The 13071-nt window shown below is 47.1% G+C and overlaps 2 protein-coding genes across 2 annotated transcripts in view; both read right to left on the bottom strand.

Annotated features, from left to right (window-relative positions):
• Positions 1–1405: 1405 nt before the first annotated feature.
• LOC306918633 (dynein regulatory complex subunit 4-like) lies at positions 1406–2512 on the bottom strand (the record flags this gene model as incomplete). Its single annotated transcript, XM_079531524.1, has 1 exon — positions 1406–2512. The coding sequence occupies one exon, from the start codon at positions 2510–2512 to the stop codon at positions 1406–1408; it is 1107 nt and encodes a 368-aa protein (XP_079387650.1).
• A 989-nt stretch (positions 2513–3501) lies between these two features.
• LOC306918632 (uncharacterized protein) overlaps positions 3502–13071 on the bottom strand; it is a gene marked incomplete at its 5' end in the record, with an annotated part of 36605 nt that continues 27035 nt past the window's right edge. Inside the window, 4 exons of the mRNA XM_079531523.1 lie at positions 3502–3825; positions 4729–4816; positions 4908–4946; positions 6139–6429. Of these exons, the coding sequence (XP_079387649.1) occupies positions 3780–3825; positions 4729–4816; positions 4908–4946; positions 6139–6429 (464 nt within the window). The 3' untranslated portion in view covers positions 3502–3779. The remainder of the gene's footprint in view (positions 3826–4728; positions 4817–4907; positions 4947–6138; positions 6430–13071) is intronic.

Here is a 13071-nt window from a genome sequence, read left to right as displayed (position 1 = left end):
TACACCGATGGTGGAGGAAACCACGCAAGGCACCCACCAACCAACCTGCACATCGGGAGCAATTAGGGGTCTTGCTCAAGGACACTAACTCGAGCCTGGGATCGAACTGGTCCACCACACGGTTTCCCAATCGGCTGTTCTACCGGCCCCTCTATCACTGAGCTACTGCTGCTGTCGGTGTCGGAATGTGTCCGTTTCCGGGAATCTGGTGTTGAATGGGCGGTGGGTGCACCGTCGAGTCGGATCGCAAGTTGGAGGGAACCGTTGAAAGCCGTCTGGTAGCAGCGCGTTTGTTGTTGAAAAAGTCATTAGGCCATAAGCTACAGTATATTTATATTGATATCGCCTCAGTCACCCATGTCCTCAAAACCCCAGGTTTGGACGCTGATGACCTCAATACCTACTGGCTGAACCTGGCTCTATAGTTCCTCCCCAGTTATTCCCCAGCCCCAATCAGCCTCAGGGCTCTGTGCTTGGACCCCTCCGGTTAGTATCTCCCAATCTTCCAGCCATCTGCAACCCGTCATGCTTGGATTCCACCCTGTCCTTCCAGTCACATTTAAAATCCATCGCCAAAAACACCTTCGACCACCTTGAAATGAAACATATCCAGACTCCGGCCCTCACTCTCAGACTCCGGAAACTTCTTTGGCAACAGAGCCTTCCTTGCGGCGGCCGCCATCCTCGGGAACTTTGACCCGACATAGACTTGAAACGCCGCCGACGCTGAACTAATTCGATTCCGCCACAAAAAGGCATCTGCTCAAACCTAGGCTTTGAACTGCTATAGTTTTGTATTGTTTTCTTTGTTTTACTGTAATAAAAGCGTCTTCTTGCGTTTCTTGAACGGCGCTAACATTATTATTGTGATTATATTGTGATTATTATTGTTTTCATTATTATAATTTTATTATTAGTAGTAGTAGTAATATTAATGTTAATAAATGGTATGGTCCACTTCAGTCTTCAGTGCATGGATATGGGCAATATTATTTTTTGAATATTACAGACAGGAAGGATATATACATACTTTAAACCCTGACCTGTTGTTTTTAACTAATTTGGTCCGAGGATCCGATTGTTAATTAGGAGGGGTGTGTGTGTGTGTGTGCGGTCAAACCCAAGGCCCCAGTGAGGCTCTTCAACGTTGAAGCACTGGGCCCTAGTGGTAAGAGGAGGGACTACAGGCGGACCCGTGAATTCATCACCGGGAAACCCCGTGCAGCTGGGCTTTAACATTGAGCGCTCGGTTGCACTTCCGCATTTGACCACCAAAATGTGGTGGTCAAATGCGGAAGTAGACGTTCTGAGACGGTTCTTCCGGGTGCTTCAAAATGCCACTGGGGGGGGGGGGGGGGGAAGCTTCACGCCAGTTCAGTCTCTATCCTTCTTTATACTCTATGGGTCAAACCTCCCCAATCATTTGAACCATGCCCGGGGGCGATACGATGGGGGACGACGCCGCGTTCCCCGTTCCCATCTTGACGGGGCCGCTCAGACACAGGACCTTCTGCATCTCCTGGAGGGCCAGCATGTACTTCTTGTCCAGCTCCGCCTTCTCCACCTTGGCCACGTTGTACACCTGCAGCAGCTCCTGGTGCGCCGCCTCGATCCTTGTGGCATCCTTGGCGCTGGCCCGGATGCGCGCGCGCAGCGTCGCCATCTTGGCCATCTCGTTCTCGTAGTCGCGCACCTGCTGCTGGAACGAGCGGTCATCCGCGTCCGCCTTGGCCTGCAGCTTGCGGAGCTCTGCCGCGAACCCCTTGTTCTGCTCCACCACCTCGGCCATCTTCTCCTCGCGCTGCTTCGCCACGCCCCGCATATGGTCCACCTGCTCCTTCAGCTGGTGCACCGTCTGGTGCTTGACGATGTTGTACTGGGCCCGGATCTCCCGGAACTCCCCCAGCAGGAGGGAGATGCGGAAGTTGAACTGCTCCTCCTGCCACCTGACCTCCCTCCGCCTGCGGAGGTCCTGCAGCCGCTCCCGCGTCAGCTCCTTCACCTTGTACCGGTCGTCCGTGTCGCGGACCCGCTCGGCGTACCGCCGCCGCAGCTCGGCCTTCTCCTCCTCGTGCTTGCGGTGCAGCTCGCTCTCCAGCGCCTCGCAGGCGAGGTGCTGCTCCCTGCGCTCCTCCTTCAGCTCCCGGATGCAGCCGCGCAGCTGGGTCTCCAGCTCGTCGTGCTCGCGCTGCATGTGCTCGCCGGTCCGTGCGCACCGCGCCCTCTCCTCGGCGACGGTGGCCTGGTGGTCGGCATTCAGTTGGTCGATGCGCACGTTGTACTCGTCGATGAGCGCCTTGTGGTCCAGCTCGGCCTCCTCCAGCTCAGCCTCCTTGGTCCTCAGGGCGTCCTTGGAGACCTGCCTCCTGGCCTGGGCCAGGCCATCGGCCGAGCGGTCCCGGCCCAGCTGCACTAAGTTCCTCAGCTTCTTTGTCGTGTGCAGCTGAACCTCGAGTTCCGTGATCTGTTGCTCGACTGGTTTGGGAGGCGGCCCCTTCTTTTTGGGTGACATTGTGAAATATAGCTTCCAACTACTATTACTATTACTATTATTATATTAGTATATATTATTAGCATATTGTGATTGGAGCCTGGTCCGGCCCCGCCCGTGATTGTCCTTGCCACAGTCGATAGAAATGTTTGCGGGTGAGGGCCGACATCAGATCTCTCTTTCTCAAAATTACACTTCTGGAGAGGTGTCGGCACTATGAAAAAAACCCGGGAATCTGGCCGTCGCGCAAAAAGTCTGCGGAGGTGGAGCTTCTTTTCCATCCACCAGCTGTCTAAAAACTCGGAATTTAAGCTGCGCAGAGCTTAAGAACCAGCACCACCAGTGGGCTCTGTTATTTATGCTCCCCATGGGGGTTTTATTGTATATCTATCTCCCTGCTCTTAATGTTTTATGATGGTGTTTAATTGCGCCGAGCAGGGAGAAAATGCAGTAGAGCCGAACGCCAAGTCAAATATCATATGCACACTATTCTCATTCTCATTCTACAATAAATATTGGTTCAATCTATTTGTGAGTGCCTTTATTGTTTTGTATTTTTTTTGTTATCTGTGTATGTGTGTGCTATCCTATTCTCTATATACATTTTGTGCATATATAATCTATCCTTGCATCTGTTTGCTGTCTCTGGACGGGGGGAGGGGGGTGCGGTACAGGGGAGGGGAAAAAAACTGAACTGTTTTGACTGAATTGCCTGTCTGTATTAACCTGTAAAAAAGAATAAAAGTAAACACAAAATCTATTCGTGAGTTGTCTGACTGAATTATGGTCATTGTAGGAATTCAACAATCCAGTCACACACACACACACACACAGACTTGGTTATTCTTCTGTCCATAGAGTGCAAATTTTTACTTGTGCTACTGCTATATCTACAAATACTATTAGCATTGAGTGACTGCAGTTTCTTCCAGCGGTGAAATGCAGCCTTTAATGCTAAACACAGATGCAGAGAAAGGGAGAAGAGAAATGAACACACAGCGACAGTAGACCTAACTTCTGAATGAGATATTAATTTGATGCTGAACTAGAGATCACACATAACATAAACACAACAAAGTCCAGTATAACTGCATTCATATTCACCTCCCGGTCAAATAGCATGGGGTTGGGGGTTCAATGTTGTCAGAGACGAAAGGCGTCTTTGTCCCAGAAATAAACGAGGGAGAAAAACGGGCTGAACACGTCGTCATTCAAAATGGAGCATGATTGCCTAGAAGGTACACCAATGGACAGACAGATGGACAGAGTAGTCTGGTGTTTAACTGTCTTATAACTCTTGGGGAATCTGTTTCATTTCGCCGTCATTGGTTGACCTATACAGGAGAGGTTAAAACATGATCATCAGGTATTATTTCTAATATAAGGAGGAAGAACTTTTTCCAAAAAGTGTACAGTATTTGTTAAAATCATGCTTTTATGTGGACACGCCCACCAGTTCATTAAGTATGCCTGGTTTGACTGGTGGGTGGTGATGGGGGGTGATCCACCTGAACTGAAGCCGCACCCACAGCTGTAGTTGTATGATAAAGGGGGAGGGGTTAAGGGAGGGGCTGATAGTGTGATATCATTATATTACTGTTCATTTCATTGGCCCGTTTGACTGTCAAGGGTTCAGCCTCCAGGAAGAAACCCTAAATACAAAGTTAATACACCATTGCACATAAAAACGACTCCAGGGTGTCTAATGAAGTACTGTCACCTCATAGACACATGAAAAACTGGAAGAATACAAAAATTGTGGCACTCCATCTTTAAACAACAGTCAGTAGGCCTATACTGTCATGTTCAGATGCAGAAAGGCAAAAATAAATCCAAAATAAAGTTTAATTTAATAACTTTATGTCCAACCCACATGGTCTTCTTCATCAGGGTCCAGTGTTTCTCAAACGTTTCAGGCCGGGTTCCCTCCAAAGTAATTATATTTGAACTGGGGGGGTCGACCTCCAACCCTGACAAGCTCGCAGTTGGAATTGTAGGAGTTGAGGCATTACATTTACTTTGACTCAGTTCCACATAATTATATATTGTGAAAATAGCCGATCTACAAGCTCACAACGCCTTGCATTGGGGTTGGAGGTTATTTTCACAATGGTTATTTTACAATTTGGCCAATGTTTGACCAGTTTTACTTTTTATATATAGTTTGTTCATTATGTTTGATGCAGTAATGGTCCCTTTTACATTTCATTTAAAGGTCTTAAAATTCTGATTATTACCTTGTTTCTTTTTTTCTATGTCTGAAGACTAATCCAACTGCGATGGTTGTGATGATTACAGCAACACCAATGGAAATAACCATGATAACTGGTGAGGAAAGATGAGAGAGTTATATGTCCTACAATGATACACTCATGGATCAAACAGGCATGCACTTGATTAAAATAAAATAACTTACTGCAACCTCTCTGATCTGCTTCACATGTCTCATACAGATCTGCAAAACAAAATAATACTAATTAATTAGTAACATATCTACCTATCTACTGTACATAATCAATGAAGGTCAATGACCCCCCCCCCCCCCATACTGGGGGGGGGGGGGGTCATATACTTTCTTTATATGATGATTTCCTGTTTTTCATAGACGTATATATGTATTTAAATGTTCTGATGAATTGAAAGTGGAGGACCCTGATGTAAACACGTCATGGTTTCGTCCTCGTGGCAGTTTTTGTATTGACTTGTGCTTTCATTTGAAATGCACCCATTCTGTATACTGTGAATAACATTTTCAATCAATCAATCAATGATATAGACTATACGTTGAATAGAAGAAGGGAGCGCTGCCGTGGTCCTTTGTTTGTTGAACTGAATGCAGGTGCTCGTTGGCGAGGTTAAAACATGAAAATAAAGAAGAGGATCCAAGGCACTCTGTTCCAGTGAGGTGAAAAAAGCCTTTATTATAAGTTTAAGTCATGGCAAAGAGCATTACAAAAAGGGAGGACCAATGCGCTTCGGCGTAATGATATAGACTCATTTAAATATACTACGTAATTTGCTCGGGAAAACAATAGTCGAGTACAGCGTCGATATGATTGGACATGCTTATGTGCGTTCTCTCAGTATTTCCCTTTGTCTTAAGCACTATGCAAACACTGCTGTGGGATCCGACATTCAGGAAACCGGGTTCAAATCCGGGGTAGAGGGGGAAAGTTACATAGTGCTGCGTTAAATCCATCTCTCACCAGGCACGTGCAGAGAGTGTTAGAGAGGCAGGGGCTGAAATCCTGTAAGAGGGCACTTTTGGACAAAAATTGCGAAAATAGCAGATCTACAAGCTCACAATGCGTCGCACTGCGATGCGTTGAGAGCTTGTATAGCAGCTATTTTCAGGGCGCAACCCTGCAATCTTTAGCTACTGGAGATGCGGTGTACGACATGGATTTCGAAACAAATTTGTTCAACGCAAAATGCTACGTTCCAAGTTCAGGAGACTTCGGAAAAAAGCAATTGTCCTGAATGCCGCCTTCCGGTATGGCATGGAAAGGAGTGGCATTTCGCATTTCTTTCACCATAGTAAATGCTGCATTCGTGGTCTGGAGAGGGGCAGTTGTTTTACAGACGGTTAAAAGGGCAGGGGCTGAAGCCCCCTTTGATGTCTGTGTGTGCACGTCCCTGTCTCTCACCTTGTCTGTCAGAGTAAATGACACGGGTCACCTCCTTCACCAGGCCAGAGGAGAGAGTGACCACACAGTGGACCTGTGTAGCGTTGCTGCTACAGAAGCCGTCCAGTGTGACAGTGCTGCTCACTGTGACGGTACCGTCGGCGTTGACTGAGTGGACGCTGCTGTAGCTTGAAGAGCCTAAATGTGTGCACGGAACCTCCAGAGTTACTGTCAGAGCGGGACGGGACACCGCCGAGCAGGACACAACCGTCAGCTCTGTGCCGTTGGGGCGCGTGACGAGTAATGTGGGCTCTGGAAAACAAAAAAAACATATATATATTTTTTCTTTTAGGTTGTATGACCTCAATTACACCCAAAAAACCTGAACTTTGAACATTCAGTGGATTTTCTCTGGTCTGGAGTTTTCTCTGGGGGTTGGAAGCCTTTTGAGCTGCAATGAAAACAGGCAAAACTGTGAAAACAGTGACATCTGCTGGCAAATCCCATTGCCATCTATGGGATTTGCAGGCTGTGACAGCACAAACCGCAAAAAACTCTGAGCACTTGTTTGAGCCAGAAAACCCCAGACCATGCACATACTACTGCATGTTAAAAGTTCAGTTTTTTTGGGTGCAATTGAGCTCAGTAAACTTAACAAATTAAGAAAAATTACAAACACTTTTTTTTAATGTCATAATCCCTTTAATTGTTTTGGAGGCAAGCAACCTCAGACAGGTGTGTGTAGTTGCTAATAAAATGTCTTGACACACAGCGCGGCTGAGGTGACATCATGCAGTGTTGTGTTTTTGGCAGCAAACTCATTTCAGTCCCTTGAATAGCCGCAATTTGCAACTCTAGATTTTTTTATAATGGGATGAATCTAGAGTTGCAATACCCTCCATTCACTCCCCACTCATCATTTTGCGTTTGCGATCTCCTTGTCTTAAACGACGTTAAACTCACCAACATTGCAGCTGTAGTCCAAGCTTGAATTATTCTCTTTCAATCTGCAAAGCTTGTTTTTCATAAAAATCCCCCGTAGACATGTTATGAGCTACTTTCTGTCAGGAAATTCTGTGCAAGTGATTATTTTTCTAAGTGCTGGAGTTTGGAAGCGCTCGTCGTAAGTCACTGAACGTCCCTGCATGCATCTGTTTCGCATTTGCACATAATGCAGGAGGCAGCAGCGCGACCCCTTAATACAAACGAGCGCTTCCAAACTCCAACATTTCTTCTTCTTCTACGACATGACATGCACAGCATGTAGATGCAAACATTTTACCAAAGTAAAATAAAGTAAAACGAATACCTCGTTGGCTGCGTGCAAATAACAAAGAAGGGAATCTCTTCAGTCTTAGGTCCTTATAACCTTTCTTATGACAGTCTCTTGTAACTTAGTCTCTTTGTGTGACCAGTGCAAACGGAGCTGCTGCACCCTGCTGCTGCTAGCTGCTTGTGGCTTGATTGCTTACACAAAAAACCTGTGTACCCAATTTACATGAGCAGACCAAACGAGACACGGAACATGACTTTGACTCTTCAAAATAAAAGCGTTACAACAACTTGACACAAATACATGGAATAATGTTTTAAACGTAAAGGTGACTTAATTATGAACTTCTTCATTATGAACTTGTACCTTTTAGGAATAAAGCAAACTATATCACCTATAGTGGCAACAGTTACAATATGAATGTGTTTAAATGCCAGTGTAGCTGGTTCACATACACACACACACACACACACAATGCAGCAGGCATTAGACAACCTGACAGCCACCAACCTGGCAACCCTGAATGAGCCAATCAGCTGCCAGTCTCTGGTGTGTGTGTGTGAGAGAGAGAGTCCTCACAAGTACTGTTAAACAAAATCTACCCTAACGTCAGTAAAAAGTACATTAAAACAGTTTTTCCTTTCCAAAACAAACACAACGTACATTATGACAATATTTCACCCTTTGCATTGGTAAAATAGACTTTATTTATTTTTGTCTTCCCTTCCAAAAAAACCAAAAGATAAAATTACCCCAAATCCATGGTTAAGAGTATTCCACGATGGCTCAGTGGTTCTGGCAGTTGCTGATGGTGTGAGAGGATGCTGGTTCGTGACAAGTCAAGATTCGTGACCTCGGACCAAGGACTAAGGATCCAGAATAAATAATCCAGAATAAATAAATCCAAATAAATCACTCTTTACCTTTTGGTCAAGTAAATGTACCATTGGAATGTATGTTGGCGGACGTAATCCAAGATAATCCACTCTGTCAACTTGTAACAGTCAGCAGTGCCAGTTGGTGCCACAGGGTGGTGCACTGCTCCCTTTTGTTTTGCTTTGTGTAGAAGATCTGACGTCAATTCCACCTCTTGCTATAGATAGACATGACATGACATGATGTGTGTCAAACAATTGTCACACATGGATGGATGATTAGCCGTGCTTATTTATTTATTTCCGGGGGGAATGAATGAATGAATGACTAACCCTGTAAAACCCGGATTAATTTCTACTTGCAAAAAAACGATTTCAACCTTACTACTACTTTTAGTCAACAAGTCAAAAGTCAAGACAAGGACTAAGGACTAAGGATAAATCAATCCCGGCCCCTCCATAGGGCCGGGGGTCCGCGGAGGGGGTCCGCCGGGGGTCCGCGGAGGGGGTCCGCGGGGGTCCCCGGCCCTATCTCGGCCGTCCCTGAAATCTATATTTACCCAGGGTATCTGGGCTAAGCTCAAGAACTTGTTTTGTCCGTTTCGAACCGGGCCGCCGTCCCGGACGCGCTCCCGGGGCTCTCGCGGTGGCAATAGTTGGAAATGACACGTCCACCAAGGGGAAACCTTGACCAGGCTATGGTGAGTATGCCAGTATGGCCACTATATGCGTGTACTATGTTGCAGCAGTGCTCCGTTCACGTTTGTTTATATTAGTGCTGTCTGCCGTGATACCTGGCTTAATATGGTCAATACTGAATCAGTCTATGACATGACATGATGATGATGTGATGATGTGTGGATGATTATCCTTGTTTATTTATTTATTTCCGGGGGGAATGAATGAATGAATGAATGAATGAATGAATGAATAAATAAATAAATAAATAAATAAATGGATGGATGGATGAATCATATATTCCCGGGGGCATTTCTCTCCAGGTGAGGACAATGCCATCCAGTCAACCAAATATGGATGTCAGACGATCAGGCATCATCTCGTATGTATTACTTCTACTACTACTACTACTAGACACACACACCCAAACACGCAAATAAAGGGGCATGGTTCCGGCTACTTTGTAGGATTGGCTTATGCAAATTAAGGGGTGTGGTATGCAAATGAAGGGGAGTGGTATGCAAATGAAGGGGCGTGGTATGCAAATGAAGGGGCATGGTATGCAAATGAAGGGGAGTGGTATGCAAATTAAGGGCGTGTTTCGGCTACTTTGTGGGATTAGTTTATGCAAATGAAGGTGCGTGGTATGCAAATGAAGGGGAGTGGTATGCAAATGAAGGGGCATGGTATGCAAATGAAGGGGAGTGGTATGCAAATTAAGGTGCGTGGTATGCAAATAAAGGGGCATGGTATGCAAATGAAGGGCATGGTATGCAAATGAAGGGGAGTGGTATGCAAATGAAGGGGCATGGTATGCAAATGAAGGAGCATGGTATGCAAATGAAGGGGAGTGGTATGCAAATGAAGGGGAGTGGTATGCAAATGAAGGGCATGTTTCTGCTACTTTGTGGGATTGGCTTATGCAAATGAAGGTGCGTGGCATGCAAATGAAGGTACGTGGTATGCAAATGAAGGTGCGTGGTATGCAAATGAAGGTGCGTGGTATGCAAATGAAGGGGCGTGGTATGCAAATGAAGGTGCGTGGTATGCAAATGAAGGGGAGTGGTATGCAAATGAAGGGGAGTGGTATGCAAATGAAGGGGCATGGTTCCGGCTACTTTGTGGGATTAGTTTATGCAAATGAAGGTGCGTGGCATGCAAATGAAGGTACGTGGTATGCAAATGAAGGTGCGTGGCATGCAAATGAAGGTACGTGGTATGCAAATGAAGGTGCGTGATATGCAAATGAAGGGGCATGGTATGCAAATGAAGGTGCGTGGTATGCAAATGAAGGGGCATGGTATGCAAATGAAGGGCCATGGTATGCAAATGAAGGAGCATGGTATGCAAATGAAGGGGAGTGGTATGCAAATAAAGGTGCGTGGTATGCAAATGAAGGGGCATGGTATGCAAATGAAGGGGAGTGGTATGCAAATGAAGGGCATGTTTCTGCTACTTTGTGGGATTGGCTTATGCAAATGAAGGTGCGTGGCATGCAAATGAAGGTACGTGGTATGCAAATGAAGGTGCGTGATATGCAAATGAAAGGGCATAATATGCAAATGAAGGTGCGTGGTATGCAAATGAAGGGGAGTGGTATGCAAATGAAGGGGCATAATATGCAAATGAAGGGGCGTGGTATGCAAATGAAGGGGAGTGGTATGCAAATGAAGGGGAGTGGTATGCACATGAAGGGGCATGGTATGCAAATGAAGGTGCGTGGTATGCAAATGAAGGGGAGTGGTATGCAAACGAAGGGCGTGGCGACACCCACTAATTTGCATAAGCGACACCCACTAATTTGCATAGCTCTCACCCACAAAGTAGCCGAAACAACGCCCTTCACATTTTCATAACCCACTCCCACAAAGTAGCGGGAACATACGTACATGTCCCCCACATGATGACGTACATGTTCCATTCGCGACGACGTACATGGTCCCTCCACGATGACGTACATGGTCCCTCCACGATGACGTACATGTCCCCTTCACGATGACGTACATGTTCCCTCCACGATGACGTGCATGTTCCCTTCACGACGACGTACATGTTCCCTACACGATGGCGTACATGTTCCCTACACGATGACGTACATGTTCCCTCCACAATGACGTACATGTTTCCTCCACGATGACGTACATGTTCCCTCCACGATGACGTACATGTTTCCTCAACGATGACGTACATGTCCCCTTCACGATGATGTACATGCCCCCTTCACGATGACGTACATGTCCCCTTCACGATGACGTGCATGTTCCCTTCACGATGACGTGCATGTTCCCTTCACGATGACGTACATGTTCCCTCCACAATGACGTACATGTTTCCTCCACGATGACGTACATGTTCCCTCCACGATGACGTACATGTTTCCTCAACGATGACGTACATGTCCCCTTCACGATGATGTACATGCCCCCTTCACGATGACGTACATGTCCCCTTCACGATGACGTGCATGTTCCCTTCACGATGACGTGCATGTTCCCTTCACGATGACGTACATGTTCCCTCCACGATGACGTGCATGTTCCCTCCACGATGACGTGCATGTACCCTCCACGATGACGTACATGATCCCTCCACGATGAAGTACATGTTTCCTCCACGATGACGTACATGCTCCCTCCACGATGACGTGCATGTTCCCTCCACGATGACGTGCATGTTCCCTCCACGATGACGTACATGCTCCCTCCACGATGACGTGCATGTGCCCTACGCGATGACGTACATGCCCCCTTCACGATGACGCACATGTTCCCTCCACGATGACGTACATGTCCCCTCCACGATGACGTGCATGTCCCCTTCACGATGACGTACATGTCCACGTCACGATGACGTACATGTTCCCTTCATGATGGCGTACATGGTCAATTTACGACGACGCGCATGTTCCCTCCACGATGACGTACATGTTTCCTCCACGATGACGTACATGTTCCCTACACGATGGCGTACATGTTCCCTCCACGATGACGTACATGTTTCATCCACGATGACGTACATGATCCCTCCACGATGACGTACATGTTTCCTCCACGATGACGTACATGTTCCCTCCACGATGACGTGCATGTTCCCTACACGATGACGTACATGTTTCCTCCACGATGACGTACATGTTTCCGCCACGATGACGTACATGTTCCCTCCACGATGACGCACATGTTCCCGCCACGATGACGTACATGTTCCCTCCACGATGACGTGCATGTTCCCTCCACGATGACGTACATGTTCCCTCCACGATGACGTACATGTTCCCGCCACGATGGCGTACATGTCCCCTTCACGATAACGTACATGTCCCCTTCACGATGACGTACATGTTCCCTCCACGATGACGTGCATGTTCCCTTCACGACGACGTACATGTTCCCTACACGATGGCGTACATGTTCCCTACACGATGACGTACATGTTCCCTCCACGATGACGTACATGTTTCCTCCACGATGACGTACATGTTCCCTCCACGATGACGTACATGTTTCCTCAACGATGACGTACATGTCCCCTTCACGATGATGTACATGCCCCCTTCACGATGACGTACATGTCCCCTTCACGATGACGTGCATGTTCCCTTCACGATGACGTGCATGTTCCCTTCACGATGACGTACATGTTCCCTCCACGATGACGTGCATGTTCCCTCCACGATGACGTGCATGTACCCTCCACGATGACGTACATGATCCCTCCACGATGAAGTACATGTTTCCTCCACGATGACGTACATGCTCCCTCCACGATGACGTGCATGTTCCCTCCACGATGACGTGCATGTTCCCTCCACGATGACGTACATGCTCCCTCCACGATGACGTGCATGTGCCCTACGCGATGACGTACATGCCCCCTTCACGATGACGCACATGTTCCCTCCACGATGACGTACATGTCCCCTCCACGATGACGTGCATGTCCCCTTCACGATGACGTACATGTCCACGTCACGATGACGTACATGTTCCCTACATGATGGCGTACATGGTCAATTTACGACGACGCGCATGTTCCCTCCACGATGACGTACATGGTCCCTCCACAATGACGTACATGTTTCCTCCACGATGACGTACATGTTCCCTCCACGATGACGTACATGTTTCC

The sequence above is a fragment of the Electrona antarctica genome (genome assembly GCF_951216825.1).
Source record: "Electrona antarctica genome assembly, contig: scaffold_158, whole genome shotgun sequence".
In the NCBI taxonomy this organism is placed as follows: domain Eukaryota; kingdom Metazoa; phylum Chordata; class Actinopteri; order Myctophiformes; family Myctophidae; genus Electrona; species Electrona antarctica.
This window is presented reverse-complemented; position numbering and strand designations above follow the sequence as displayed.